This window comes from Scyliorhinus torazame, chromosome 4, assembly GCF_047496885.1.
Source record: "Scyliorhinus torazame isolate Kashiwa2021f chromosome 4, sScyTor2.1, whole genome shotgun sequence".
NCBI classification, from domain to species: Eukaryota; Metazoa; Chordata; class Chondrichthyes; order Carcharhiniformes; family Scyliorhinidae; genus Scyliorhinus; species Scyliorhinus torazame.
This window is the reverse complement of record NC_092710.1, coordinates 313,774,329-313,800,500: the sequence shown is the minus strand read 5'-3', so window position 1 is coordinate 313,800,500 and position 26,172 is coordinate 313,774,329. Positions and strand designations below refer to the sequence as shown.

The window sequence follows — 26,172 nt, the reverse complement described above, 5'->3', positions numbered from 1 at the left end:
GTGGGAAGCCCTGAGTAAGGTAAATTCAACTGCAACATGTGCTAGGCTCAGCCTGATTCAGTTCAAGGTCGTCCACCGGCCCACATGAAATTTTTGGGGGTGGAGGATAGAATGTGCAAGGTGTGCAGGAGGGCCAGCAAACCACGTCCACATGTTCTGGGCATGCCCAAAACTTAGGAGATACTGGGAGGGATTTGTAGACGTCATGTCCCAGGTACTGAAAACTAGGGTGATGATGAATGAGTCCAATGGTGGCAATTTTGGGGGTCTCGGAAGACCCGGGGGTCCAGGAGGAGAGGGAGGCCGACGTCTTGGCCTTTGCTTCCCTGGTAGCCCGGCGACGTATACTGCTGGCATGGAGGGACTCAAAGCCCCCAAAGACCGAAGCATGCTCTCAGACATGTCGAGCTTTTTAGGGCTGGAAAAAAATTAAGTTCGCCATGAGAGGATCTGTATTAGGGTTCGCCAGAAGGTGGCAACCATTCATCGACTTCTTCGCGGGGAACTAAATGTCAGCGGGGGAGGTGGGGGGGGTAGATGAGAGTAGAATAGGAGGGATAAATAGGAGGGTACTGTTTATGAGAGAGGAGTAGTCTTTTGCACTGTTTCTGCTTTGTGTTGATATTTGCACATTACTGTGCACTGTAACTGTTTAAATGCCAAAAATACCTCAATAAAATTGCTTATTTTAAAAAAAAGAGATGTCACAGCAGAGATATTTAAGAGCACTCAGAAAAGGTTTATCCCAGTGAGACAGAAAGACCTCTTTGAGAAGATACATCATCCATGGCTGAAAAAGGAAATTAAGGATGGTATCAACTTGAGAAAAATCCAGTACAATTCTGCAAAGATTAGTGATAGTCAGAAGATTGGTTGAATTTTAAGAACCAGCAAGGAATAACTAAAAATAAGTAGAGGTGGAAAGAAGAGTATGAGAGAAAGGTAGCGAGTAATATAAAAACAGTAAGAATGTCTGCAAGTATTTAAATACAATAAGAGTAACTAAAGCTAGTGTTGGACCTCCTGCAGGGAGAGAGTCTGGGAATTGATGATGGAAAACAAGAAATGGTAGAGGTGCTGAACTTTATTGAACATTGGGCATCTGTTTCGGCTAAATAGAATAAGTGACAGTCATTCGCTGGTTCATTCTTCAGGGCAGTAACGTGACGAACTGTGTCAAGCTACAGAAGCGACTGCTCCCTGATTGTAAAGAGTTGCTTGACGGCTGATTTATCACCACAGATGTCCCTCCGAGTTTATATGCAACAGAACTGAGTTGATTAGTCAATTGTTATCGATCCCATGCATGTAATAAACAAATATTCATGTTTCTATTATGTAATGATTCAACAGGTTACGCACTGATATGACGGTATGTGTGGCGGACTTTGGCTTATCTAAGAAGATTTACAGTGGGGACTATTACAGACAGGGGCGGATTGCTAAGATGCCAGTAAAATGGATTGCCCTCGAGAGCCTTGCTGATCGAGTTTTCACGGTTAAAAGCGATGTGGTATGTTTCCAAAATGTGTGTCTGATATATAAAAATAATATATATTATTAATTATTATTATTATTAAACTATTGTTTAATTGTATATTTTGTGCTATATCATTCTCTTTAGGTATTTACTATGGCCCTAAACAAAGTCACTACTGGCATTCTCTGTGACTGTGATCTCTTTGCTTCCTCAACTTGTTTGCAGCTATTCACATGACTGATCCTTAACACCTTGGGCGCGATTCTCCGATCTGGAGACTAAGTGCTGACGCCGGAGTGAAAACCGGAGTGTTTTACTCCGGCGTCGGAGGCCGTTCCGAGACCCCGACTCACACTACCCCGGGGGGGCTAGGAGCGGTGCCGCATCATTTACGCGCACCAGGCCTTGGCACCGCGTAAAAGCGGCACCGCGTAAATGACAGGGCCGGCGCCCCGTAAATTACCTCAACCGGCGCCAACCCGCGCATGCGCGGTTGACGTCCTCCCCGCGGCCGCCCTGCAAGATGATGGCGGATCGATCTTGCGGGGCAGCGGAGGAAAGGAGGTCCATCTTCAGAGAGGCCGGCGCGCCGATCGGCGGGCACCGATCGTGGGCAAGACACCTTTTGAGCACCCCCTCAGTGCAGGAACCCCCCTCGCCCCCCCACAGGCCCCCCCCCCCACCCCACCCCCAACCCCCCAGTGTTCCTGCGGTGTTCACGCCGGCAGCGACCAGGTGTGAATGGCGCCGGGGTGAAGCCGTGGTTTTGGGCAGGCCGCTCAGCCCATCCGGGCCAGAGAATATTTGGAGAGCGGAGAATCGCCATTTTGGGGGTCCCGGGCGATTCTCTGGCCTGCGCCGGGCAGAACTCGAGGGGCCGTTCTCGCCGCTGGGGTGAACGCGGGAGGGCGTCGGATCGGTGTCGCAAGTAAAAATGGCACCCCAGGCGATTGTCTGAAACAGCGCGGGAGCAGAGAATTGAGCCCTCGCCTTTTGTTGCCCAGCTTACTTATCCAATGTTTCTCTCAATTCTACACCCCCGCACTGTCATCTCTCTGCTGCCATAGGACCTCTCCTTGACCCGCTGCACTTCTTCGACTTCGACTGCATACTACCCCATCGCAACCCTATCCATACACAGGAGGTTATCTTTCACGTAATCATCTGTCCATTCCAGAACTCTCTCAGCCGATCCACTGCCTCAATGCTGTCAAGCTGTTTTGTCAGATATCCAATCCTGGAAGAATTGTAATTTCCTCCACCTACATATTTTTTTAAAATTCGTTCAGGGGATGGGGTGTCACTGGCTGCCCATCGCTGAGGGAATTTTTCTAACAGTCAACCACATTGCTGTGGATATTGGCCAGTCCATTGAAGAATGGCAGATTTCCTTCCCTAAAGGGCATTAGTGAACCAGATGGGTTTTTACGACAATCGACTTGTTGTCATCGTCATCATTAGACTTGTAATATCAGTTTTTTATTGAATTAAAATTTCACCATCTGCAGTGGTGGGATTTGATGCCGAATCATTACCTGGGTCTCTGGATTACTAGTTCAGCAACAATACCACGGTCCCACTGCTTCCCCAAGACCACAACAATTGTCTGTGGCCTCAGTAACGAGACAGTATTCTTACAATTTATTCCATTTCCCTCCCTGCCCTCTGACTCCGACTATGTCAAGCTGTTTGGAACCTCTGTGTCCTATTTGACCTGGAACTGAACTGCTGACCCTGCAACCTCTGTCCTATTTGACCTGGAACTGCAATCTCTACAAAGACCGCTTACTCCCAAATCTATGGCATCACTTGCTTCAACTCATACTTCTGTTTGTCTGTAACTGAAAGGTTTAATCAGTTCCTGTTTGCCACTTCTGGACATGATTGTTCGTGCAACCTCCAGACTTGTCTCCATTCCTCCGCTCGCTGTGAAATAATAATAATCACTTATTGTCACAAGTAGGCTTCAATGAAATTACTGTGAAAAGCCCCTAGTCACCACATTCCAGCGCCTGTTCGGGGAGGCCGGTACGAGAGTTGAACCCGAGCTGCGGCCTTGTTCTACATTACAAGCCAGCTGTTTAGCCCACTGTGCTAAACCAGCCCCAACCCAGAACTTTGGCAAATCCAAAAATTCTGCTGCCAATATTCTCTACCACATTGACTCCTGTTCACTCATCATTCTTATCCTCATTGCCCAACGTTGGTACCTGGTCCTCCAACACCTCCTCATTCAAAATTCTCATCCTTGGTGATATTGTTACCTTCTAATCTCTAACACTCGCTGCTTTCTCCCCCTCTGGCCCCACTCGCTGCTTCCTCCCCCTCCGGCCCCACTCGCAGCTTCCTCCCCCTCCGGCCCCACTTGCTGCTTCCTCTCCCCCCACGCCGGTCCCGCTCACTTCTTCCTCCCGCTCCCCCACCCCCGCTTGCAGCTTGCTCCCCACCCCACCCCCAGTCGCTGCTCCCTCTCCCCCCCCCCCCCCCCCCCAGCCCCGCTCGCTGCTTCCTCCCCCTCCCCCCCCCCCCCCCGGCCCCGCTCGCAGCTCCCCCCCCCCGTTCGCTGCTTCTCCCCATCCCTCCGCAGCAGCCCCCCTCCTGCCGCAGCTGCCCCCCTCCCTCCACAACAGCTACCCCCTCCCTCCACAACAGCCCCCACTCCCTCCACAGCAGCTACCCCCTCCCTCCACAGCAGCTACCCCCTCCCTCCACAACAGCTACCCCCTCCCTCCACAACAGCCCCCCCTCCCTCCACAACAGCCCCCCCTCCCTCCACAGCAGTCCGCCCCTCCCTCCACAGCAGGCCCCCCTCCCGCCGCAGCAGCTCCCCTCCCGCCACAACAGCCCCCACTCCCTCCACAGCAGTCCCCCCCTCCCGCCGCAGCAGCTCCCCTCCCGCCACAACAGCCCCCACTCCCTCCACAGCAGTCCCCCCCTCCCGCCGCAGCAGCTCCCCTCCCGCCACAACAGCCCCCCCTCAGCCATTAACAGTGCAGCTTCCGCCACTTGAATCTCACTCTTTGGAATTCCATCCCTGAGCTCCTCTCCTCCTCCTGAAGACACACCTTAAAAAAACACTTATGCGCAAGCTCCTGATCACTCTGCTACTCTGCACACAGGGTCACTGTGACCTTGTGGTAGGCTGGCTCAAGGAGTGAGGGATGGTGTGGGAAACCTAAAAACTGAAGCTAGTGTTTATTTTATGCTGGGTTTTGATGATATTGGAATGATTTCGAGGCAATATTTTCATTGAAGGGTCAAATTACATCTTTGTGTTTTTACCAAGATTAGATTGCTTCCTTGAAGTCACTTTGTGCTCATTTATAACCCATTATTCTGCTGCTTTTAATTTGATGTTAGGTTTTGATATTTTTATTATGGCATTTTTGGAAGAGAATTTCCATCACATCCTTCAAGGCAAACAGCAAAACGAGCAGTGCAAGTCACCAGATCACATTGGCCTCTCTACAGTCCTCATTGCAACATCCCGCTGATTTTAATAAGGTTCCACATAACCATTCCGCACTATATATGAAGGAGAACTTCTGAATAAGAAACTCTAAATTTGTCTTTCATCAGTTTAAACATTTGGCTTTTTGTCTCGCGTTGATGAGTCACTTTGAAGTAATGCTCCATCTTCAATTGGACATGGCCAGACAGTGCTACAGCTTCAAGCCCCACTCATAGTCAAAATCCTTCTTGTTATTCTTATCAGCATTCAATCATTGAGAAGCAGGGCAACTCCTGTTTCTGGGTTGTCGAGGCAACATGGGACTATTCACAATGCAGATTGAACTATTATAAAGAGAATGGGGCTTACTGCAAAGTGTGGCTGGAATGCCTGGGTGGGATGGGGAAGTGGGTTATCATCAGGCTGGACCTATTCCCGGCTCTAATGGTCGGAATGGTTCTGTCACTTATTTGTCTTTGACCTCACTGCTGAAAAGGGCTGGGTTTGATTTTACGTTGTGCAGCCTTCTATCAATCACTGCACTTAGCTAGAGAATGTGTATTTTGTCACTGTTTTTATCAGGAGAAATTACTTCAATTTCAGTCATGACTTCAGTTTGCTGCAGTTAGTGGAGACTTTTTAAATAGACCGTGTAAATAGGCTTTGCTGGTTGTTGTAAAATACGCTTGCGTTCTGTGAGTCCTGCCATTATCATAGAATTTACAGTGCAGAAGGAGGCCATTCGGCCCATCGTGTCTGCACCAGCTCTTGGAAAGAGCACCCGACCCAAGGTCAACACCTCCACCCTATCCCCATAACCCAGTAACCCCACCCAACACTAAGGGCAATTTTGGACACTAGGGGCAATTTATCATGGCCAATCCACCTAACCTACACATCTTTGGACTGTGGGAGGAAACCGGAGCACCCGGAGGAAACCCACGCACACACGGGGAGGATGTGCAGACTCCGCACAGACAGTGACCCAAGCCGGAATCGAACCTGGAACCCTGGAGCTGTGAAGCAATTGTGCTATGCACAATGCTACGTGCTGCCCCTTATGTATGGGTCCCACCTCACCTACAGCTTATTAAGTGACGCAGTGATGTCAATAGACACTCACGCCATAACTCTCCGATCCGAATTGCCACCGCTGCCTGCAGGAACGGAGAATATGACGCTCGGCCCAAGTTCCATTCACTGCAGCGGGACCGGAGAACCTCGCCAGCATGAAAAAGCGGAGAATTCAGGTGGCACGGTGGTTAGCACTGCTGCCTGACGGCACTAAGGGCCTGGGCTCAATCCCGGCCCTGGGTCACTGTCTGTGTGGAGTTTGAACATTCTCCCCGTGTCCCAGCCCCACAATCCAATGATGTGCAGGGTAGGTGAATTGGCCATGCTAAAATTACCCCTTATGGGGGGGAAAAAAATAATTGGGTACATTAAATTTACTAAATAAAATGATGGGGAATTCTGGCCTCGGGTTTCATAATGCCATTTCAATTAACTAAACAGGGAAATGGGTCTCCGCGTCCTGCTGTATCACCACACATCAGTTATGAATCAAAGAATCTTTACAGTGCAGAAGGAGGCAATTCGGCCCATTGTGTGTGCACTGGCTCTCTGAAGGAGCATTCTACCTGGTCCCACTCAATGAGCATGTGTAGACTATCGAGACTGCAGCAATGCTGAAACACAGGACAAGCTTCCGGAACTAATGAACAATGGGGGGTCGGGGCAGGTGAAGGTAGATTTAGGAATCCAAAGAGAGAGAGAGGGAGAGGTCAAGGCATGCAGTAGAAATTTGCATACAGGCAACCTGAGTGGGAAGGGGAGTGGGACGTGGTGGTGGGGGGGGCGGCAGAGAGTCCAATGGTAATAGTGCATCGGTGAATGAGGGCCATGAAACAAATAGTTTTTCAAACATTTGAAGTCTTTCTAAAAGAATGTCTGAAGCAGTTGTAATAAGATAGATGAACAAATGGCACAAATAGTGATAATTGCCACTGCAGAGAAATGGCTACTAGGTGACCAGAGTTGGCAAATAAATATTCTGGCGTACACAGTCATAGTAAAGGATAACTTTACTAGGAGAAAGGGGGCTGGTTTAGCACACTGGGCTAAACAGCTGGCTTGTAATGCAAAACAAGGCAGCAGTGCGGGTTCAATTCCCGTACCAGCCTCCCCGAACAGGCGCCGGAATGTGGCGACGAGGGGCTTTTCACAGTAACTTCATTGAAGCCTACTTGTGACAATAAGCTACTATTATAACATGAGTACATTAGTGAGAAAGGGTTTTCGTACAGAATATGGGCAGCACAGTGGTTAGCACTGTTGTTTCGCAGCACCAGGGTCCCAGATTCGATTCCCGGCTTGGGTCACTGTCTGTGCCGAGTCAGCACATTCTCCCCGTGTGGGTTTCTTCTGGGTGCCCCGGTTTCCGAAAGACATGCTTGTTGGGTGAATTGGATATTCTGAATTCTCCCTTAGTTTACCCAAACAGGTGCCAGAGTGTGGCGACTAAGGGCTTTTCACGGTAACTTCATTGCAGTGTTAATGAAAGTCTACTTGTGACATGAATAAAGATTATTAATATTATATCAGGTGGTAGAATCTGTATTTGTGGAGGTTGGCGAAAAACAAGGGTCAGAAAACACTGACGGAAGTATTTTATAGGGCCCCAGCAGCACTTCCAATATTGTACTGAGCATTAAGCAAGAAATTATCGGTGCTTGTAACAAAGGCAATGTAACTGTTGTGAGTGGCTTAAATCCTCTTCTAGACTAGACAAATCAAATTGGCAAAGGCAGTCAGCGAGGCGCGTTTGTAGAACATTTTGGACGCTTTAAAAAAAAATTTAGAGTACCCAATTCTTTTTTTCCCAATTAAGGGCCACTTTAACGTGGCCAATCCACCTACCCTGCACATCTTTTTGGTTGTGACACTGACACCCATGCAGACACTGGGAGAATGTGCAAACTCCACACGGACAGTGATCTGGGACCGGATCGAACCTGGGTCCTTGGCATCGTTAGGCATCAGTGCTAACCACTGTGTCATACATTTGTGATTGCTTTCTAGAATAATTTATTCTGGAACCAACTAGGGATAAAGACCTAGTATTATATGAGAGGGCAAGTTTAATTATTAATCTCATATTAAATAAGCCTCTGAGAAGAAATAATTGTAATTGAATTACAAATTGCAGGGGGCAGAGGTGAGTGCAGTGACCATTACTAAGGAGAAGGTTCTGGGGAAACTGAAAGGTCTGAAGGTGGATAAATCACCTGGACCGGATGGCCTACACCCCAGGGTCCTAAAAGAGATAGCGGAGGAGATTGTGGAGGCATTGGTGGTGATCTTTCAGGAACCACTGGAGGCAGGAAGTGTCTCAGAGGACTGGAAAATAGCTTATGTAACACCACTGTTTAAGAAGGGAGGGAGGCAGAAGGCAGGACATTATAGGCCGGTTAGCCTGACTTCAGTCATCGGTAAGATTTTAGAGATGAGATCACGGAGTATTTGGAAGTGCATGATAAAATAGGACTGAGTCAGCACGGCTTATCAAGGAGAGGTCATGACTGACAAATCTGTTAAAGCGTTCTTTGAGGAGGTAACAAGGAAGTTGGACAAAGGAGAACCAGTGGAAGTGATTTATTTAGATTTCCAGAAAGCCTTTGACGAGGTCCTGCAGAGGAGACAGTTAAATAAGTTAAGAGCCCATGGTGTTAAGGGTAAGATCCTGTCATGGAGAGAGGATTGGCTGACTGGCAGAAGGCAGAGAGTGGGGATAAAGGGGTCTTTTTCAGGATGTCAGCCGGAGACTAGTGGTGTGTCTCAGGGGTCTGTGCTGGGACCACAACCTTTTACAATATACATTAATGATCTGGAAGAAGAAACTTCAGGCACATTTGCTAAGTTGGCAGATAGAACATAGAACATAGAACAATACAGCGCAGTACAGGCCCTTCGGCCCACGATGTTGCACCGAAACAAAAGCCATCTAACCTACACTATGCCATTGTCATCCATATGTTTATCCAATAAACTTTTAAATGCCCTCCATGTTGGCGAGTTCACTACTGTAGCAGGTAGGGCATTCCACGGCCTCACTACTCTTTGCGTAAAGAACCTACCTCTGACCTCTGTCCTATATCTATTACCCCTCAGTTTAAAGTTATGTCCCCTCGTGCCAGCCATTTCCATCCGCGGGAGAAGGCTCTCACTGTCCACCCTATCCAACCCCCTGATCATTTTGTATGCCTCTATTAAGTCTCCTCTTAACCTTCTTCTCTCCAACGAAAACAACCTCAAGTCCATCAGCCTTTCCTCATAAGATTTTCCCTCCATACCAGGCAACATCCTGGTAAATCTCCTCTGCACCCGCTCCAAAGCCTCCACGTCCTTCCTATAATGCGGTGACCAGAACTGTACGCAATACTCCAAATGCGGCCGTACCAGAGTTCTGTACAGCTGCAACATGACCTCCCGACTCCGGAACTCAATCCCTCTACCAATAAAGGCCAACACTCCATAGGCCTTCTTCACAACCCTATCAACCTGGGTGGCAACTTTCAGGGATCTATGTACATGGACACCTAGATCCCTCTGCTCATCCACACTTTCAAGAACTTTACCATTAGCCAAATATTCCGCATTCCTGTTATTCCTTCCAAAGTGAATCACCTCACACTTCTCTACATTAAACTCCATTTGCCACCTCTCAGCCCAGCTCTGCAGCTTATCTATATCCCTCTGTAACCTGCTACATCCTTCCACACTATCGACAACACCACCGACTTTAGTATCGTCTGCAAATTTACTCACCCACCCTTCTGCGCCTTCCTCTAGGTCATTGATAAAAATGACAAACAGCAACGGCCCCAGAACAGATCCTTGTGGTACTCCACTTGTGACTGTACTCCATTCTGAACATTTCCCATCAAGCACCACCCTCTGTCTTCTTTCAGCTAGCCAATTTCTGATCCACATCTCTAAATCACCCTCAATCCCCAGCCTCCGTATATTTTGCAATAGCCTACCGTGGGGAACCTTATCAAACGCTTTGCTGAAATCCATATACACCACATCAACTGCTCTACCCTCGTCTACCTGTTCAGTCACCTTCTCAAAGAACTTCTCAAAGAATAGGGCGCACCTCACAAAGGCGAGGATGAGTCGACTCTTTGAAGGGATAGAGGATGTTTGTGAACGTTGGGTGAGGAGCCCCGCAAACCACATTCATATGTTTTGGTCCAAATCTGGAGGGGTATTGGAGGGAGTTGTTCAGGGTAATTTCAAAGTTGGTACACGTGAGGCTTGAGCCGGGTACTCTGGAGGTCTTATTCGGGGTATCGGATTGGCCGGGGTTGGAAGCGGCTGGGGAGGCAGATGTTTTAGCCTTTGCCTCGCTGATCGTCCAAAGGCGGATCCTGTTGGAGTGGAGGTCAGTTTCTCCACCTTGTGCCCTGGCGTGGCGGAGGGATCTGTTGGGAGTTATTAACGCATGAGAAGGTGAAGTTTGAGTTGAGGCGAAGGATGGAAAGCTTCTACAATTCATTGGCTGTGTTTATTATGCACTTTCAAGAATTGGATGACATTGAGCTTTGGAGTGGGGTGGGGGGGTTTGGACTGTGTATGTTGTTGGTGACTATGGGTAATGATGGATTCCTGATTCCTTTTCTTTGATGTTTCTATTTAAAATGTTGAGGGTTGTTTGGGGATTGGTGGGAGGAAGGGATTTTTGGCCAGGGATTGACATTGTATTTGTTACTGTTGATTGTTTGTGGTGGGTGTAAATTTGGATGAAAATGTGAAAAAGGAGAATAAAAATATTTTCAAAAAAAGTTCTGCTCTTCTTGCCAAAGGAATTTAAGTTTGTCTTAACTTGCTCATCTTTATTACTTTCTAATTCTTTCACTTGTTGCCTTCCACACTATCACAAATTTTTACTCTTGTTCTTTTTCCACCCTTCCCCACCTCACCTACATAAAAGCCATTACATTGCAATCTTTTCCCAGTTCTGATGAGAGGTCATTGATCTGAAGTTAACTTTGTTTCTCTCAACAGACGCTGTCTGACCTGAGTATTTCCAGCATTTTCTGGTTTGTGACTGTACTCCATTCTGAACATTTCCCATCAACCACCACCCTCTGTCTTCTTTCAGCTAGCCAATTTCTGATCCACATCTCTAAATCACCCTCAATCCCCAGCCTCCGTATTTTCTGCAATAGCCTACCGTGAGGAACCTTATCAAACGCTTTGCTGAAATCCATATACACCACATCAACTGCTCTACCCTCATCTACCTGTTCAGTCACCTTCTCAAAGAACTCGATAAGGTTTGTGAGGCATGACCTACCCTTCACAAAGCCATGCTGACTATCCTTGATCATATTATTCCTATCTAGATGATTATAAATCTTGTCTCTTATAATCCCCTCCAAGACTTTACCCACTACAGACGTGAGGCTCACCGGTCTATAGTTGCCGGGGTTGTCTCTGCTCCACTTTTTGAACAAAGGGACCACATTTGCTGTCCTCCAGTCCTCTGGCACTATTCCTGTAGCCAATGATGACATAAAAATCAAAGCCAAAGGTCCAGCAATCTCTTCCCTGGCCTCCCAGAGAATCCTAGGATAAATTCCATCAGGTCCTGGGGACTTATCTATTTTAAGCCTGTCCAGAATTGCCAACACCTCTTCCCCTACATACCTCAATGCCATCTATTCTATTAGCCTGGGGCTCAGCATTCTCCTCCACAACATTATCTTTTTCCTGAGTGAATACTGACGAAAAATATTCATTTAGTATCTCGCCTATCTCTTCAGACTCCACACACAATTTCCCATCCCTGTCCTTGACTGGTCCTACTCTTTCTCTAGTCATTCGCTTATTCCTGACATACCTATAGAAAGCTTTTGGGTTTTCATTGATCCTTCCTGCCAAATACTTCTCATGTCCCCTCCTTGCTCGTCTTAGCTCTCTCTTTAGATCCTTCCTCGCTACCTTGTAACTATCCATCGCCCCAACTGAAACTTCACACCTCATCTTCACATAGGCCTCCTTCTTCCTCTTAACAAGAGATTCCACTTCTTTGGTAAACCACGGTTCCCTCGCTCGGCACCTTCCTCCCTGCCTGACCGGTACATACTTATCAAGAACACGCAGTAGCTGATCCTTGAACAAGCTCCACTTATCCAGTGTGTCCAACACTTGCAGCCTACTTCTCCACCTTATTCCCCCCAAGTCACGTCTAATGGCATCGTAATTGCCCTTCCCCCAGCTATAACTCTTGCCCTGCGGTGTATACTTATCCCTTTCCATCATTAACGTAAACGTCACCGAATTGTGGTCACTGTCCCCAAAGTGCTCTCCTACCTCCAAATCCAACACCTGGCCTGGTTCATTACCCAAAACCAAATCCAACGTGGCCTCGCCTCTTGTTGGCCTGTCAACATATTGTTTCAGGAAACCCTCCTGCACACACTGTACAAAAAACGACCCATCTATTGTACTCGAACTATATCTTTTCCAGTCAATATTTGGAAAGTTAAAGTCTCCCATAATAACTACCCTGTTACTTTCGCTCTTATCCAGAATCATCTTCGCCATCCTTTCCTCTACATCCCTAGAACTATTAGGAGGCCTATAAAAAACTCCCAACAGGGTGACCTCTCCTTTCCTGTTTCTAACTTCAGCCCATACTACCTCGGAAGAAAAGTCCCCATCTAGCATCCTCTCCGCCACCGTAATACTGCTCTTGACTAGCAGCGCCACACCTCCCCCTCTTTTGCCTCCTTCTCTGAGCTTACTAAAACACCTAAACCCCGGAACCTGCAACATCTATTCCTGTCCCTGCTCTATCCATGTCTCCGAAATGGCCACAACATCGAAGTCCCAGGTACCAACCCATGTTGCCAGTTCCCCTACCTTGTTTCGTATACTCCTGGCATTGAAGTAGACACACTTCAAACCACCTACCTGAACACTGGCCCCCTCCTGCGACGTCAAATCTGTGCTCCTGGCCTCTATACTCTCATTCTCCCTTACCCTAAAACTACAATCCAGGTTCCCATGCCCCTGATATGATACAAAGATTTGTAGAGGAACATATAATATTGAGGAAGCAGATGGGCTGCAGAAGTTCTTGGACAGGCTAGGAGAGTGGACAAAGAAGTGGCAGATGGAATACAATGTGGAAAAGTTTGGAAGGAGAAATGGAGGCATAGACTATTTTCTAAATGGGGAAATGCTTAGGAAATCAGAAGCACCAAGATACTTGGGAGTCCTTGTTCATGATTCTCTTAAGGTTAACATGCAGGTTCAGTCGGCAGTAAGGAAGGCAAATGTAATGTTAGCATTCATGTCGAGAGGATTAGAATACAACACCAGGGATGTACTTCTGAGGCTTTATAAGGCTCTGGTCAGACCCCATTTGGAGTATTGTGAGCAGTTTTGGGCCCCATATCTAAGGAAGGATGTGCTGGCCTTTGAAAGGGTCCTGAGGAGGTTCACAAGAATGATCCCTGGAAGGAAGAGCTTGTCATATGAGGAACGGTTGAGGATTCTGGGTCTGTACTCGTTGGAGTTTAGAAGGATGAGGGGGGATCTTATTGAAACTTCCAGGATACTGCGAGGCCTGGATAGAGTGGATGTGGAGAGGATGTCTCCACTTGTGAGAAAAATTAGAAGCTGAAGACACCATCTCAGACTAAAGGGACGATCCCTTAAAACAGAGATGAGGAGGAATTTCTTCAGCCAGTGGGTGGTGAATCTGTGGAACTCTTTGCCATAGAAGGCTGTGGAGGCCAAATCACTGAGTGTCTTTGAGACAGAAATAGATAGGTTTTTAATCAATAAGGGGATCAGGGGTTATGGGGAGAAGGCAGGAGAATGGGGATGAGAAAAATATCAGCCATGATTGAATGGCGGAGCAGACTCGATGGGCCGAGTGACCTAATTCTGCTCTGATTTCTGAGGGTCTTATATTGGGTTTGAGAATGACATTGTAGTTTCAAACAAGATTATATTTAAACACAGCTAATTACATAATATGAGAGGAGTTCTGACTGCAGTTGATTGGTGTGGTGTCCACTGATCCTGGTTTTGGCAGCACAGACCCAGTTTGGTGTTCCTCAGCTTTTCCCTCTTTGCATGAACCATCACAGAGATTTTGCTCAGCACAGTATCAGTGTCTTGTCTCTTCATTACCCCTCTCGTTCCCTTTACCTCACATTCCATTTACTGTCGGCAACACCCCCCAAAAAAAGCCCCTCTCGGCTGCACCTTGCGAATGGGAATACTGCCCACTCCCGACTGTTAAGTGGCTGTGGTGGGACATTCCCGCCTGAGCAGACATCCTTCTCGCCAGCATCCAGAGACAGTGCCAGGAGGTGAATTATTTTTCACCAAAATGGACTGGGTCTCAATGGGTCCACTGGTTTGTTCCCCTGGTTGATTCACGGATTGGCCATTCCATCAGACTGATTCCATGAAGGAGGCCATTGTGTCCAGGGGGTCTGGGCACACAGAAGGTCAGTGGGAGAGCACATTGGCAAGTTGGAGGCCAGTGGTGGAAATAATGATTTCCAGGAGACAGTGGAATTAATTTGTAAGCGCTCTCGGAGTTAATTTATAGGTTGTCATGGGGTCAATTTCCCACCATGACTGCCTCGAAATTAACCTGGGAGCAGGAGGGGAATCAACCTCTGGGTAGCAACAGAAGATTGACAGTGTGCCCACAAAGCACAAGCATTACTTGGAAGAGCTAGCCAGACGGTGCCCAGTGGTTAAACCATCAGTCCAGCTCTGAGGAAAATGGAACACAAGTTTGGTTGCTGTGGCATTGAAGGATTTTGTGCTTTCCTGCTTGCAGTTCTGGGCACAAACAAAAATTTTCCACACTTGAGTTATGTTTGCAAGTTTAAAATCCAGCTTCTAATGTACAATGTCTGTCATTAGAACCCTGGGCGGGATTCTCCGATATCGGCGCGATGTCCGCCGACCGGCGCCAAAAACGGCGCAAATCAGTCCGGCATCGCGCCGCCCCAAAGGTGCGGAAGTCTCCGCATCTTGAGCGGCCGAGCCCTGACCTTGAGGGGCTAGGCCCGCGCTGGACTGATTTCCGCCCCGCCAGCTGGCGGGAAAGGCCTTTGGTGCCCCGCCAGCTGACGCGGAAATTACTTTGACGGGCGGCGCATGCGCGGGAGCGTCAGCGGCCGCTCACGGCATCCCCGTGCATGCGCAGTGGGGGGGTCTCTTCCGCCTCCGCCATAGTGGAGACCATGGCGAAGGCGGAAGGAAAAGAGTGCCCCCACAGCACAGGCCCGCTCGTGGATCGGTGGGCCCCAATCGCGGGCCAGGCCACTGTGGGGGCACCCCCTGGGGCCAGATAGCCCCACACCCCCCCCCCCCCCGCCAGGACCCCGGAGCCCGCCCGTGCCGCCTTGTCCCGCCGGTAAGAGAGGTGGTTTGATTCTCGCCGGCGGGACAGGCATTCCAGCAGCGGGACTTCGGCCCATCGCGCCCGGAGAATCGCCGGGGGGGGGGCCCGCCAACCGGCGCGGCGTGATTCCCACCCTCGCCGAATATCCGGTGCCGGAGAATTCGGCAACCGGCGGGGGCAGGATTCACGCCAGCCCCCGGCGGGGCGTCGGAGAATCCCGCCCCCTGTGTGGAACTGAAAATAAACAAGGCTTCTAATTGGAGATTGCTATTATCCTTGTTCACGGCGCAGTAAAATTAGAATGGAATAGAGGAGTCTCTGATCTTATGACAAACAATGCCTCGGTTCAATTTTTTTTTTAAATGAGGGAAAATTATAAATGAAACTGTTGTTTTCAAGAATTGCCAACTCTAGCTGGTCATATTCAGAGAGAGGCTGTCATATGCTCTACCTTCAGTTGCCTCTCCCAGATTCCTGCTGTTGATCTCGCAACATGTGCATCAGCACAAAATTCTACCTTCGCAAGCCTGTTCAATTTGTTTTGGTTTTGACTTTTGAAAATCCGGTCACCATTTTTGGTGAATAGACCAAAAGTTTAGTATTGATGACAAAAAAGACATTTTACTGAAGCTTTGTCAAAATAGGTGATAGTCATTCGCTGGTTCATCCCTCAGGGTAATGCCTTAACCAGTCAGAGTCGAGCTGCCTCATTTAAATTTTCAGACAATGCTTAACGATCAGCCACCATTAACTGGTGGATTCTCCATGGCAAAGACGCTACCAATCAAAGTCTACTTGCCAACCACTCAGCACAGTCTTCTCCTTCAGTATAAAGCTGATGGGCCTGTGAGTACGAGATGGAAAGCTTCAACAAAATGTCTTTATTTCAGCAATATTCAATTCTGTACTACTCAATAACTCTGAACCGCATGGTGTTAAGTAAACAATGGGAAACAGTCAATGAAATTATTCAGAATGTTCCAACAAAAACATTTCAATTAAAAAGAAAACCTCACTGAGACAGGTCCGCCTGTGGTTTACTAAGGAGGTTAAGGATAGCTTTGAATTAAAATAAGAGTGTTAAGCCTGAGGATTGGGGAGTTTAGAAATCAGCAGTGTCCAAAAAGCGAATAAAAAAGGAAAATAGATTGAGAATCAACGAGCCAGGAATATAAAAAAACAGATTATAATAGTTTTTATAAGTACATAAAAAGGAGAAAGTTTAATTCAATAAATCCCCAGGGCCTCGTGGCCTACGTCCTAGAATTCTAAAAGACAGTAGATGAACTCGTTATCATTTTTGAAAATTCCCTCAAGTCTAGAATGGTCCAGCAAATTGGAAATTCACTGCTATAATTTTTTTAAAAATAATAATCTTTATTAGTGACAAGTAGGCTTACATTAACACTGCAATGAAGTTAACGTGAAAATCTAATTCAAAAATTGGGTGGGGAGGGGGGTGGTTTGGGGGGGTCGAGGTGACAGTGAAAGAGAAAACCGGGAACTACAGGCCAGTTAGTCTGACATCAATCATCGTGGAAAATGCTGGAATCTAATATTAAAGAAGTCTTAAAGATGCATTTAGAAAATCATGGTATAATCAGACACAGGTAGTATGGCTTTCCAATAGGGAAATCATGCTTGGCATATTTATTAGAGTTTTTAGGGGATTTATCTAGGAGGATAGATAAAGGAGAACCAGTCGATTTAGTATACTTGGATTGCCATCAGGCATTCAATAAGGTTCCACCAAAAGTTTATACATTCAACTCCATGAGCTCTTAGCTTATGTAATATTTCACCCCAATGTTGCTGGGTCAAAATCCTGGAACACTCTTCACTGCACTGTGGGTTTTTCTGCAACACAAGGGCCACAGAGGTTCAAGAAGGCAGCACATCAGCACCCTTTCAACGGCAATGAGGGATGAGCAATAAATGTTAGCCAGTGACATCTACATACCATCAACAAATTTTTTTAAAGCATGGATAGTGTATTGTGTAATGAAGAGGAAGAAGAGAATAGGTATAAACAGCGCATTTTCATGTTGGTGGGCTCGCTAGTGAAATGTCTATTGGAGTACTACACAGGATCCGTGCTGGGACCTCGCCTATTTGCAATCTAAATTAATGACTTAAAGAGGAGAGCGTAAGTTTGTTAATGATGCAAAGCTGGGTGGGAATGTAAGCTGTGAGGAGAACATAAACGAGGCTACAAAAAGATACCAACGGTTTAACTGTGGGCGTAAAGTGACAGATGGAATATAATGTAGGGAAGGTGTTAGGTTATTCATTTTGATGTAAGAATAAAAACAGTATTTTTTCAAAGGCTTGAAACTTATAAATGTTGGTGTTCAGGGAGACTTAGATGTACTTGTACAAGGAGCACAAAGTTAGCATACAGGTTTGGCAAGTAAGTACAAAGAAAAATGGCATTGTCAGTCTTTAGTGTAAGGAAATTGGAGTGAAATGGCAAGGAGGTCTTACTACAATTGTAAAGAGCTTTTGTCAGATTGCAGTTGGAGTATTATGCACAGTCTTGGTCTTTGCCTCTAAGGAAGAATATACGTCGAGAAGGACAGCAAACAGCGGATTGTTGTAAACCTGTGTCCGGAGGATGGTAGACGGTGGTGTTGCCCACGGGTCACTGCTTTTTTTTGTTGTTGCTACAGATAACTTGGATCTTGGAAGACAGGATAGATGTTTAAATCTGATGCCAAACTTGAGAAGTAGCAAACAGTGAGGATGATCCTAATTGCCTGCAACATGACATTCGATAGGCGAGTAGAATGGTCAGGCTTGTAAAAGATGGAATTTAACATTGAGAAGTGTGAAGTAATGCATTTTGGCAGAAGGGATAGGGCAAGAAAATGGCACAAACTCTATAACTCGGATGAAGAGAAATTTCTTCACTCAGTTGTGAATCTTTGGCATGGTCTTTGTAGGGATTTCAATGCTTATTCTTGAACATATTTAAATCGGAGACAGATTTTTGGTGTCTCAGGGAGTTGAGCAACATGGGGAATCAACACGTAAACAGAATTGAGGCAGAAGATCTATCATGATTGTATTGAATGGTGGAGCAGCCTGGAGGGACTGTGTGGTCAGTTCTGTCCCTATTTCTCGAGTTCACTCATGTTCTTACGTAATAAAATTTACAAACAACAATTGGTTTTTAACATTGGAAATATGAAACTTGTTGGGCGCACAAATACAATTTTTGTTCATTTTATCATTCAGTTATATTAATATAGGTAAATTTCCTGTCACCACAGTGTGATGACGTGGTCTGTTCCTGAAGGCTACAGCAAGTCATAAACTTGTTGGAATAGAAACAAAATCTGTCTATATTTTACTGCTCACAAAGGAAATGAATCACTGTTGTGACACTGTTTCAATGACTCCCTTTTGTCTGTTTCCAGTGGGCTTTTGGAGTTACAATGTGGGAGATAGTTACCCGAGGGATGACCCCTTACCCAGGAGTCCAGAATCATGAAATTTATGACTATCTGCAAGCAGGTCACAGGTTGAAAGAGCCTTCAGATTGCTTGGATGAACTGTGAGTATTTCACATGTACCTTTGTTTTCACAAGAGGTAAACTGACCTCCATTTATCCCGTAAGTTCACTAAACGGCTTTCAAGAACTTATGACACATTTAGAGTTTCGACTCTCTGTTGCACAAAAGCGCAGTACAGTCAAAGAACAAAGAACAAAGAAATGTACAGCACAGGAACAGGCCCTTCAGCCCTCCAAGCCCGTGCCGACCATGCTGCCCGACTAAACTACAAGATGAGACTCAAATTTAACGTCATTCAGAGAGGATCGGATAAATTCTCTAATCTGGCACTGCCAATAAAAGGCTCATCACCAAAGATGAGCCTACAACACTGCACTGCTAATTCTGTGATTGGTGCTTCTTTCTGACAGTCCTAGGATCTGGATTTTGCCATTATGCCTGTAAAATGCGACGGGAAGGTTAGGGGTGAAAATACCATATTTCTCCTGCTATTTGATAACAGCAGGGAAGGTGGCAGGTGGCCTGCCCATCCACTTAAGTGGGTGGGCCCTCTGCTGCATGGGGAGACCACCTTGTGAACCCTGGTGACTTCCCTACGGGCTTGGTGGCGGAGGGGCCCTCAGTGGGCATCCACATGGTAAGATCTATCTCTGCCCTCAACAACTCCCTGCCATCTCCTTTCCAAGGCCTGTCTTACTGGCTCTGGCGACCCCTAACCCCACCTGACTTGCTGCAAGAGCGGTGTGCATTGCTACGTCTTCTTGGCTGGGTGCAGTTCCAGCATTGGCCATCACTCCCAGTGGTGTTGCTGGTTCCGAGGAGCTGCCGTCCCTCCAACTGGCCAGCAGTTGCTGGAAGTGGGTTCTCAACCCTTAAGGAGTTGACCTAAAATGTGGCCAGAGTCCTTCAAATGATTTTGTTGGCATTGCCCCACACTTCCAACTTTCTGGCCTCTCATCGGGGCCCACAGCTCCCCCAAAAAGATTGATTGTTAAGTGTGTGAGGGTGGTGACTTCCAATTGCCTATCATTACCCATTCTGATGACATCTAGCAATCAATAAAGGAAATCTTAGTAGTACATGAATTGATGGCCGACATGAGTATGGCAAGATCCCACAGATAGCAAATGAAATAAATGACCAGTTAATTTGTTTTTGTGGTGCTAGCTGGGAGAGAACTATCGGTCAAAACACTGGGAGAACTTTACCCTTTTTCAATCCAAATCGGATCCAACTGACCAAACCTTTCTGAAAGACGTGCGATTCTCCGCTCCCGCGACTAAGTGCCCACGCCGTCCTGAACGCCGTTGAGGTTCACGACGGCGTGAAACAGCCCTGATCTCGAGCGATTCAGGGCACGAAAATGGGCTAGGATCGGGGCTGCGAGAAACTCGGGGGGCGAGTCGCTAAAGCAGCGTCGTCAGCGTGCGCCGGGCATTGGCGTCGCATAAAAGCGGCGCCGCGTCATCCGCAGCCTAACTGGCGTCACCCGCGCATGCGTGGTTGCCGTCCTCCTCAAGGCTGCCCCGCAAGAAGATGTTGGATGGATCTTGCGGGGCGCGGAGGAAAGGAGGTCCACCTTCAGAGAGGCCGGGCCGCCGATCGGTGGACACCGATTGCGGGCCAGACCCCTTTTGAGTGCAACCCCGGTGAAAGAACCCCCCCCCCTCCTCCCCACAGGCCGCCCCCCCCCCCCCCCCCCCCCAGCGTTCCCACGCTGTTCCCGCCGGCAGCAACCAGGTGTGGATGGTGCCGGCGGGAAGCCGGCGTTTTGGGCAGGCCGCTCGGCCCATCCGGGCCGGAGAATAGCGGGTGTAGCGGAGAATTGCTATTTTGGCTGTCCCGGGCGATTCTCCGGCCTGCGGCGCGCAGAGCTCGACGGGGCCGTTCCCGCCGCTTGGGTGCATCGCGGGGGGCGTCAGACTGGCGTCGTGGGGGGAAATGGCGCGCCAGGCGATTCTCCAAACCGGCGCAGGGGCGGAAAATTGCGCCCATGGGGCGGGATTCTGCCGTAATCGGCGGGGCGGGCAACTCCAGCAGGAAGGAGTGACGTGAACCACTCCGGTGTCGAGCCGCCCCAAAGGTGCGGAATCCTCCGCACCTTCAGGGGCTAGGCTGGCCCGGAGTGGTCTGCGCCACGCCGACCGGTGCCGAAGGGCGTCTGCCGGCGCATGTTGGCACATGCGTGGCAGCACCAGCGTATGCTGGCATCATCCCAGCGCATGCGCAGAGGGCTACAGCCGCCGGTGCAGAAGAATAGAGTGCCCCCATGGCACAGGCCCGCCCGCGGATCGGTGGGCCCCGATCGTGAGCCAGGCCACTGTGGGGCACCTCCCGGAGCCAGATCCCACCGTGCTCCCCCCTTGGACCCCGGAGGCCGCCTGCGCCACCAGGTCCTGCCGGTAAGGACCTACTCTAATTTACACTGGCGGGATCGGCAAAAAAAATGGGCGGCCACTCGGCCCATCGCGGGCCGGAGAATCGCCGGAGGGGCCACTGCCAGCGGCCAGCGATCGGCGCGGCGCGATTCCCTCCCCCACCAAATCTCCGGTGCCAGAGAATTCAGCAGCCAGCGGGGCAGGATTCACGCCGCCCCCCAGCGATACTCTGACCCAGCGGAGGGGTCGGAGCGCCCATGATCTCTAGTAATGCATCACTCCCTCGGATTTGCGCTGATCTATCAGTCCACGTTAAGTACCCAAGCTCTGGAGTGGGGCTTGAACCTGCAGCCTTTCCAATGCAAAGGCACAAGTGCAAATGCAGGTCAGACTAATTCTTCTATTGACTAACCTTGATGAAGAGTCAGAATTCTTAGTGCAGGAAACTGCTAGAAGGGAAAAGGAAGGAAAAATAAAGTCAATCAAGAAACCATGCCCTATAAGCTAGTTTAGATTTTAACATCCTCTAGGTTATTAAAGGATCAGAGTAAGGGTAGGAGGAAAAATATGTTGGACTAAGCTGGGCACAAAATTTAGAAATGGCCCTAAATCAGTTTGTATCAATTGGACTATCCCCTCGAATGTGAGTGAATAATTGGATATTGCCAAAAATTGTTTACTTCAAATCTTAAGGAATTTTGTCTGTTCATTTTCAGGTATGAGATTATGTATTCCTGTTGGCGAACTGATCCTGCAGATAGGCCCACGTTTACCAATTTAAAAGTGTTTCTCACCAAATTTTTAGAGAGTTTGCCTGAAGTCCGAAGCAAAGAAGACATAATTTACGTCAATACAGGTATGCCTAAAGAGGAGAGGCAGCTGACTGAAGACACTGTATTCTCCGATGTGGACTTGTGCGATTACAATGAAGCAGCATCCTGTAGTCCAGGGCCTGCAGACGCTACTGTCACTGTGGAAATTCATGGCGCGGTGCAGATGGAAGACAGATATATCATATCTGGGGTATCTGAAGAGCAGTTGAACACATTAGATGGAAAAACACCTTTGTTGCATGGAGTTGCCCAGAATAATGGGACGACAATGCCTACAACTGGACCCCACTCTGGGGATATTCCATATGCTGATGATTCATCTGACGACTCCGTTATGATGCTATGAAGGAAAAAAGTGTGCTCGGGCGCTTTGTGTATATTTTCCTACTTTTTTGAACAAAGAAAGGAATCAAAGATGTTGATACTGTTTTGAATTCCACAAGTGCGCTTTTAAATAGTTGTTAGCTCATCCAAGTGCAGTCTTTTCACCAGTCCAATGTGTGGGTCTTGGTGTTGAATCAGGGAGCAACTTGAAGATGTGTATATTTGTGTGCCTTTCCTTCACTAGTCCTGAGGATTTTCAGGGCATTGAAATGAATTCTAGAGTGCTTGAACGGTCTAACATTTTTGTAAAAATTCTGTACTTACTATTGGAGGTCTTGCAATATGTGAACTGCTGTTTCACACTTGTAACTGAACTTGATTATGACCAGCATTGAATAAAGTAGTGACCATTTCTCATGACTGGGGCAGAGGGAAAGAAGAAGAAGATCAGTCAGCCCACTCTCGTTCATCTGCTCGCTACAAAATCACCGTTGCAGCCTCCCCTTCCACTCCCCAACCACAGCATCCAATTACCTCAGAAGTGACTGAGGTTTCTCTCTCACTTGCCCCACCTGGAAATCCACACCAAGTGTTTGCTTATTACTTGAGTGAGGAAGAAAATCCTGATGCCAATCCCACGTTTCCCTTCTCAAGTTTGAATCTGTGCCTCTGAAGTTTACAGTCATAGTTTAATTTGAAGTACTATATAAAAAGTGTTAAATTCTTTTAATTAAGTTCTGTTAGTTGATATTTGTACATCCATAAAAAGTAATTTTTTTAGAGCAGGATTGCTTTATTTCCTCAAAGTTCCTTGGACCGGTGATCTTCCAATATCTGCTGCTTTTGAAATAGATAAATAGGTGGTCTTGTGAAAATACTGAAGAATCAGCCAAATTAACAATACAAAAGGAGGCCATTCAGCTCACTGTATTTGGACTATCTGGATGCTCAAGAAATCCAATTCTTATCCGTTGCCCCGATATAATACTAAGACATAAGGACCCAGGAAAGTACGGTGAGAGTGACTGTGTTTGACAATCAAGGCCGCATTTTGACCTAGGAGCCCAAGAAATACTGAGGTCAGTGAGAATCAGGATAAAACTCTCCATTGTCTGTCATATGTAGCACAAAGAAAGATGGCTGTGGTTAGTGGAAGTTAATCATCTCAGTCCCAGGGCATCACTGCAAGAGTTCCTCAGGGTATTGCCCAAACATTTTCAGCTGCTTTCTCAATTACCTTCTCACCATCATAAGGTCATAAGTTCTGATGTTTGCTGACTGTGTCCACTTCACTGCCAACTCCACAGATGATGAAGGGCCCCAGCCTGCAAGCAGCAAGGTAAGGCTTGGGCTGATAAATGGCAGGTTATATTCATGCCACACGAGTGCCAGACAATGACCATCTTCAACAAGAGAGAATCTAACCACCGCCCCCTGGCTTTTCAATGGCATTGCCCCATCTTCGACATCCTGGCTCAATGCCGGGGAGATAAATCATGGACCTTAGTCCTTCACCTGTTACTGAGCCCCTTATCTCCCCCGCCCACCCCCACCACCCTGAACCTCCCCTCACATTCCTCAGTGCCCAGACCTGGGAACCATAGTCATAGTGGACTCGAACTGTTTTATAATATGTTTAGCAAAACTTCTTGGCTTTTGTACGCTGCCTCTACTCATAATGTCCCATCGAAAACCATGGCTTTGTCAGACAATTCGAATGTTCATATTATGCAACCAGCTCTACTTCTTTTAACTTAGCCCTATGGAATATCCAGACAACAATATCCAAAAGACCTGACCCTCTCAAATGAGAATTTCTTGAACTAACCATGACATATTCTACTGGCACATGACTCCTGGTTTCCAAGGTTAAAAATGGCGAAATCTTCCACAATATTGGCACCAACCAATTCACCTGCAATAATGTGATATTTCTATCCATATAGTGGCCTTTGTTAGCAGCAAAATTTGCATTGTGTGATAAATGCTTTCTCATTTTAAAGTGAAACCAACCACACTGACAATGCCCAGCGCAGAGCATTTAATGGGAGAGAAAAGTACTACAGATGCTGGAAATATGAAAGATAAACCAAAAATGCTGGAAATTCTCAGCAGGATGAGCAGCAGAAAATGGAGAGAGAAAGCGAGTCAACACTTCAGGTCCACAATCTGCAGTAGTTCTAACAAAGGCTCTCTCTACACAGATGCTGCCAGACATGCTGAGCATTTAGAACATTTGCGTTACTATTGGAGCAAAAATAACCTATTTTGCCGGCCCTTCAAAAAGCAATCAAGACTTCTTGTGAGCATCACAGCCCCAGTAAGAAACCCAGTGGCAGCTGCCTGAAATCTGAGTGGGTATAGCAATAAATATGAATTTCCCCCCAAAATATAGTTAAAAGTGTGAAGAAAACATAAAAATCAATGTCAAAGAAATGAATTAGTAAGGTAATTAATAAAAACACCAGTAGAAAGTGCCAAGCAGTAGAGGCAATGAATGAAACCTTTTGTGCCTTTTCGCTGAACAAGCCGAGCTAGACGAAGACAGACTAGGCCTAAGGCCTGGTCACCAGGAAAGGGCAGAAGTAGATGGATTCTTGATTAGCAATGGTGTGAAAGGTTATCGGTGCAGGCAGGAAGTGGAGTTGAAGTTAGAATCAGGTCAGCCTTGATCTTATTGAATGGCGGAGCAATCTCAAAGGGCTGATTGGCCTACTCCTGCTCCTAATTCATATGGTACTGGGTTCACTGACAATCTAAAAATGTTGTATCTGTCCCTGTTTTTGAATATGTGTATATATACTTCACCAAAACACACTGGACAAGATTTGAGTTGTGTCTGCTCACTGTCAAGTGTTCAGAAAGTCTTGCAGCCCTGCAATGCCATCTCGTGCTGTTCAGTAAAGTGATGTGGGCAGTTGAATGACTTTCATTTACCTTTCTGTATGACTTTTGATCTCCGCACTGCTGAAAGCTTTGGTCCACACCATGTCGAAATCTTTTGCCCAGGTGTATTTTTCTTCTTCCTTATCATGTCTTTAGCTGACTCCTGCTGGTGGGAAGGTCTCATTGAATGATGGGTACCTTCAGGTTTTTTTTCGCAAGCGGTCAAATCTTCATTTCTGAGCCTAGATGATGAACGTCAGTGAAATCCAGTTATCGCTAGCTGGATAACAGCTCCTGGCTGATTTTGCCCTCCCTCGCTTCAGAGCCCTCCACGGCTCAGCGGTTTGTTGTTTGATCTATGTCAATAGCTGTTTAGCCCTCCCATAATGATCTTTACAGGTACTGGCAGCAGTAAAATATGCTACCTAAATAAAAATGTTTTCTACTTGTCATGACAGTAATAGGCATTTGTCTATAACCTCTCCTCTTCCTTGGTAGAGGTTTTATGAACAGTACTGTTCTTATTTTGCTAGCTGCTGAAAAGGCATCATGTCACACTCCTTCCCACCACTGCAATGTATTGTCAGATTTCCTCCCCCCCCCCCCCCCCCCCACTGCCCTATGGACAACTTGGTGATGGATGGCACAGTGGTTAGCACTGCTGCCTCACCTGAGTTGGATTCTGATCTTGAGTCAGAAGTGGAGTTTGCACATTTTCCCTGCGTCTGTGTGGGTTTCCTCCGGGTGCTCCAATTTCCTCCCACAGTCTAAAGATGTGCAGGTTAGGTGGATTGGCCATGCTAAATTGCCCCTTAGAGTCCAAAGATGTGTTGGTTAGGTGATGGAGTTGCGGGAGA

General features: G+C 47.3%; 1 protein-coding gene across 2 annotated transcripts in view; it reads left to right on the top strand.

Moving 5' to 3' along the window:
* mertka (c-mer proto-oncogene tyrosine kinase a) overlaps positions 1-25,765 on the top strand; it is a 245,025-nt gene extending 219,260 nt beyond the window's left edge. For both annotated transcript variants that reach the window (XM_072500095.1, XM_072500094.1), the window contains exons 17-19: positions 1,354-1,513; positions 18,798-18,934; positions 21,989-25,765. In XM_072500095.1, the coding sequence (XP_072356196.1) occupies positions 1,354-1,513; positions 18,798-18,934; positions 21,989-22,451 (760 nt within the window). In that variant the 3' untranslated portion in view covers positions 22,452-25,765. The remainder of the gene's footprint in view (positions 1-1,353; positions 1,514-18,797; positions 18,935-21,988) is intronic.
* Positions 25,766-26,172: the final 407 nt, after the last annotated feature.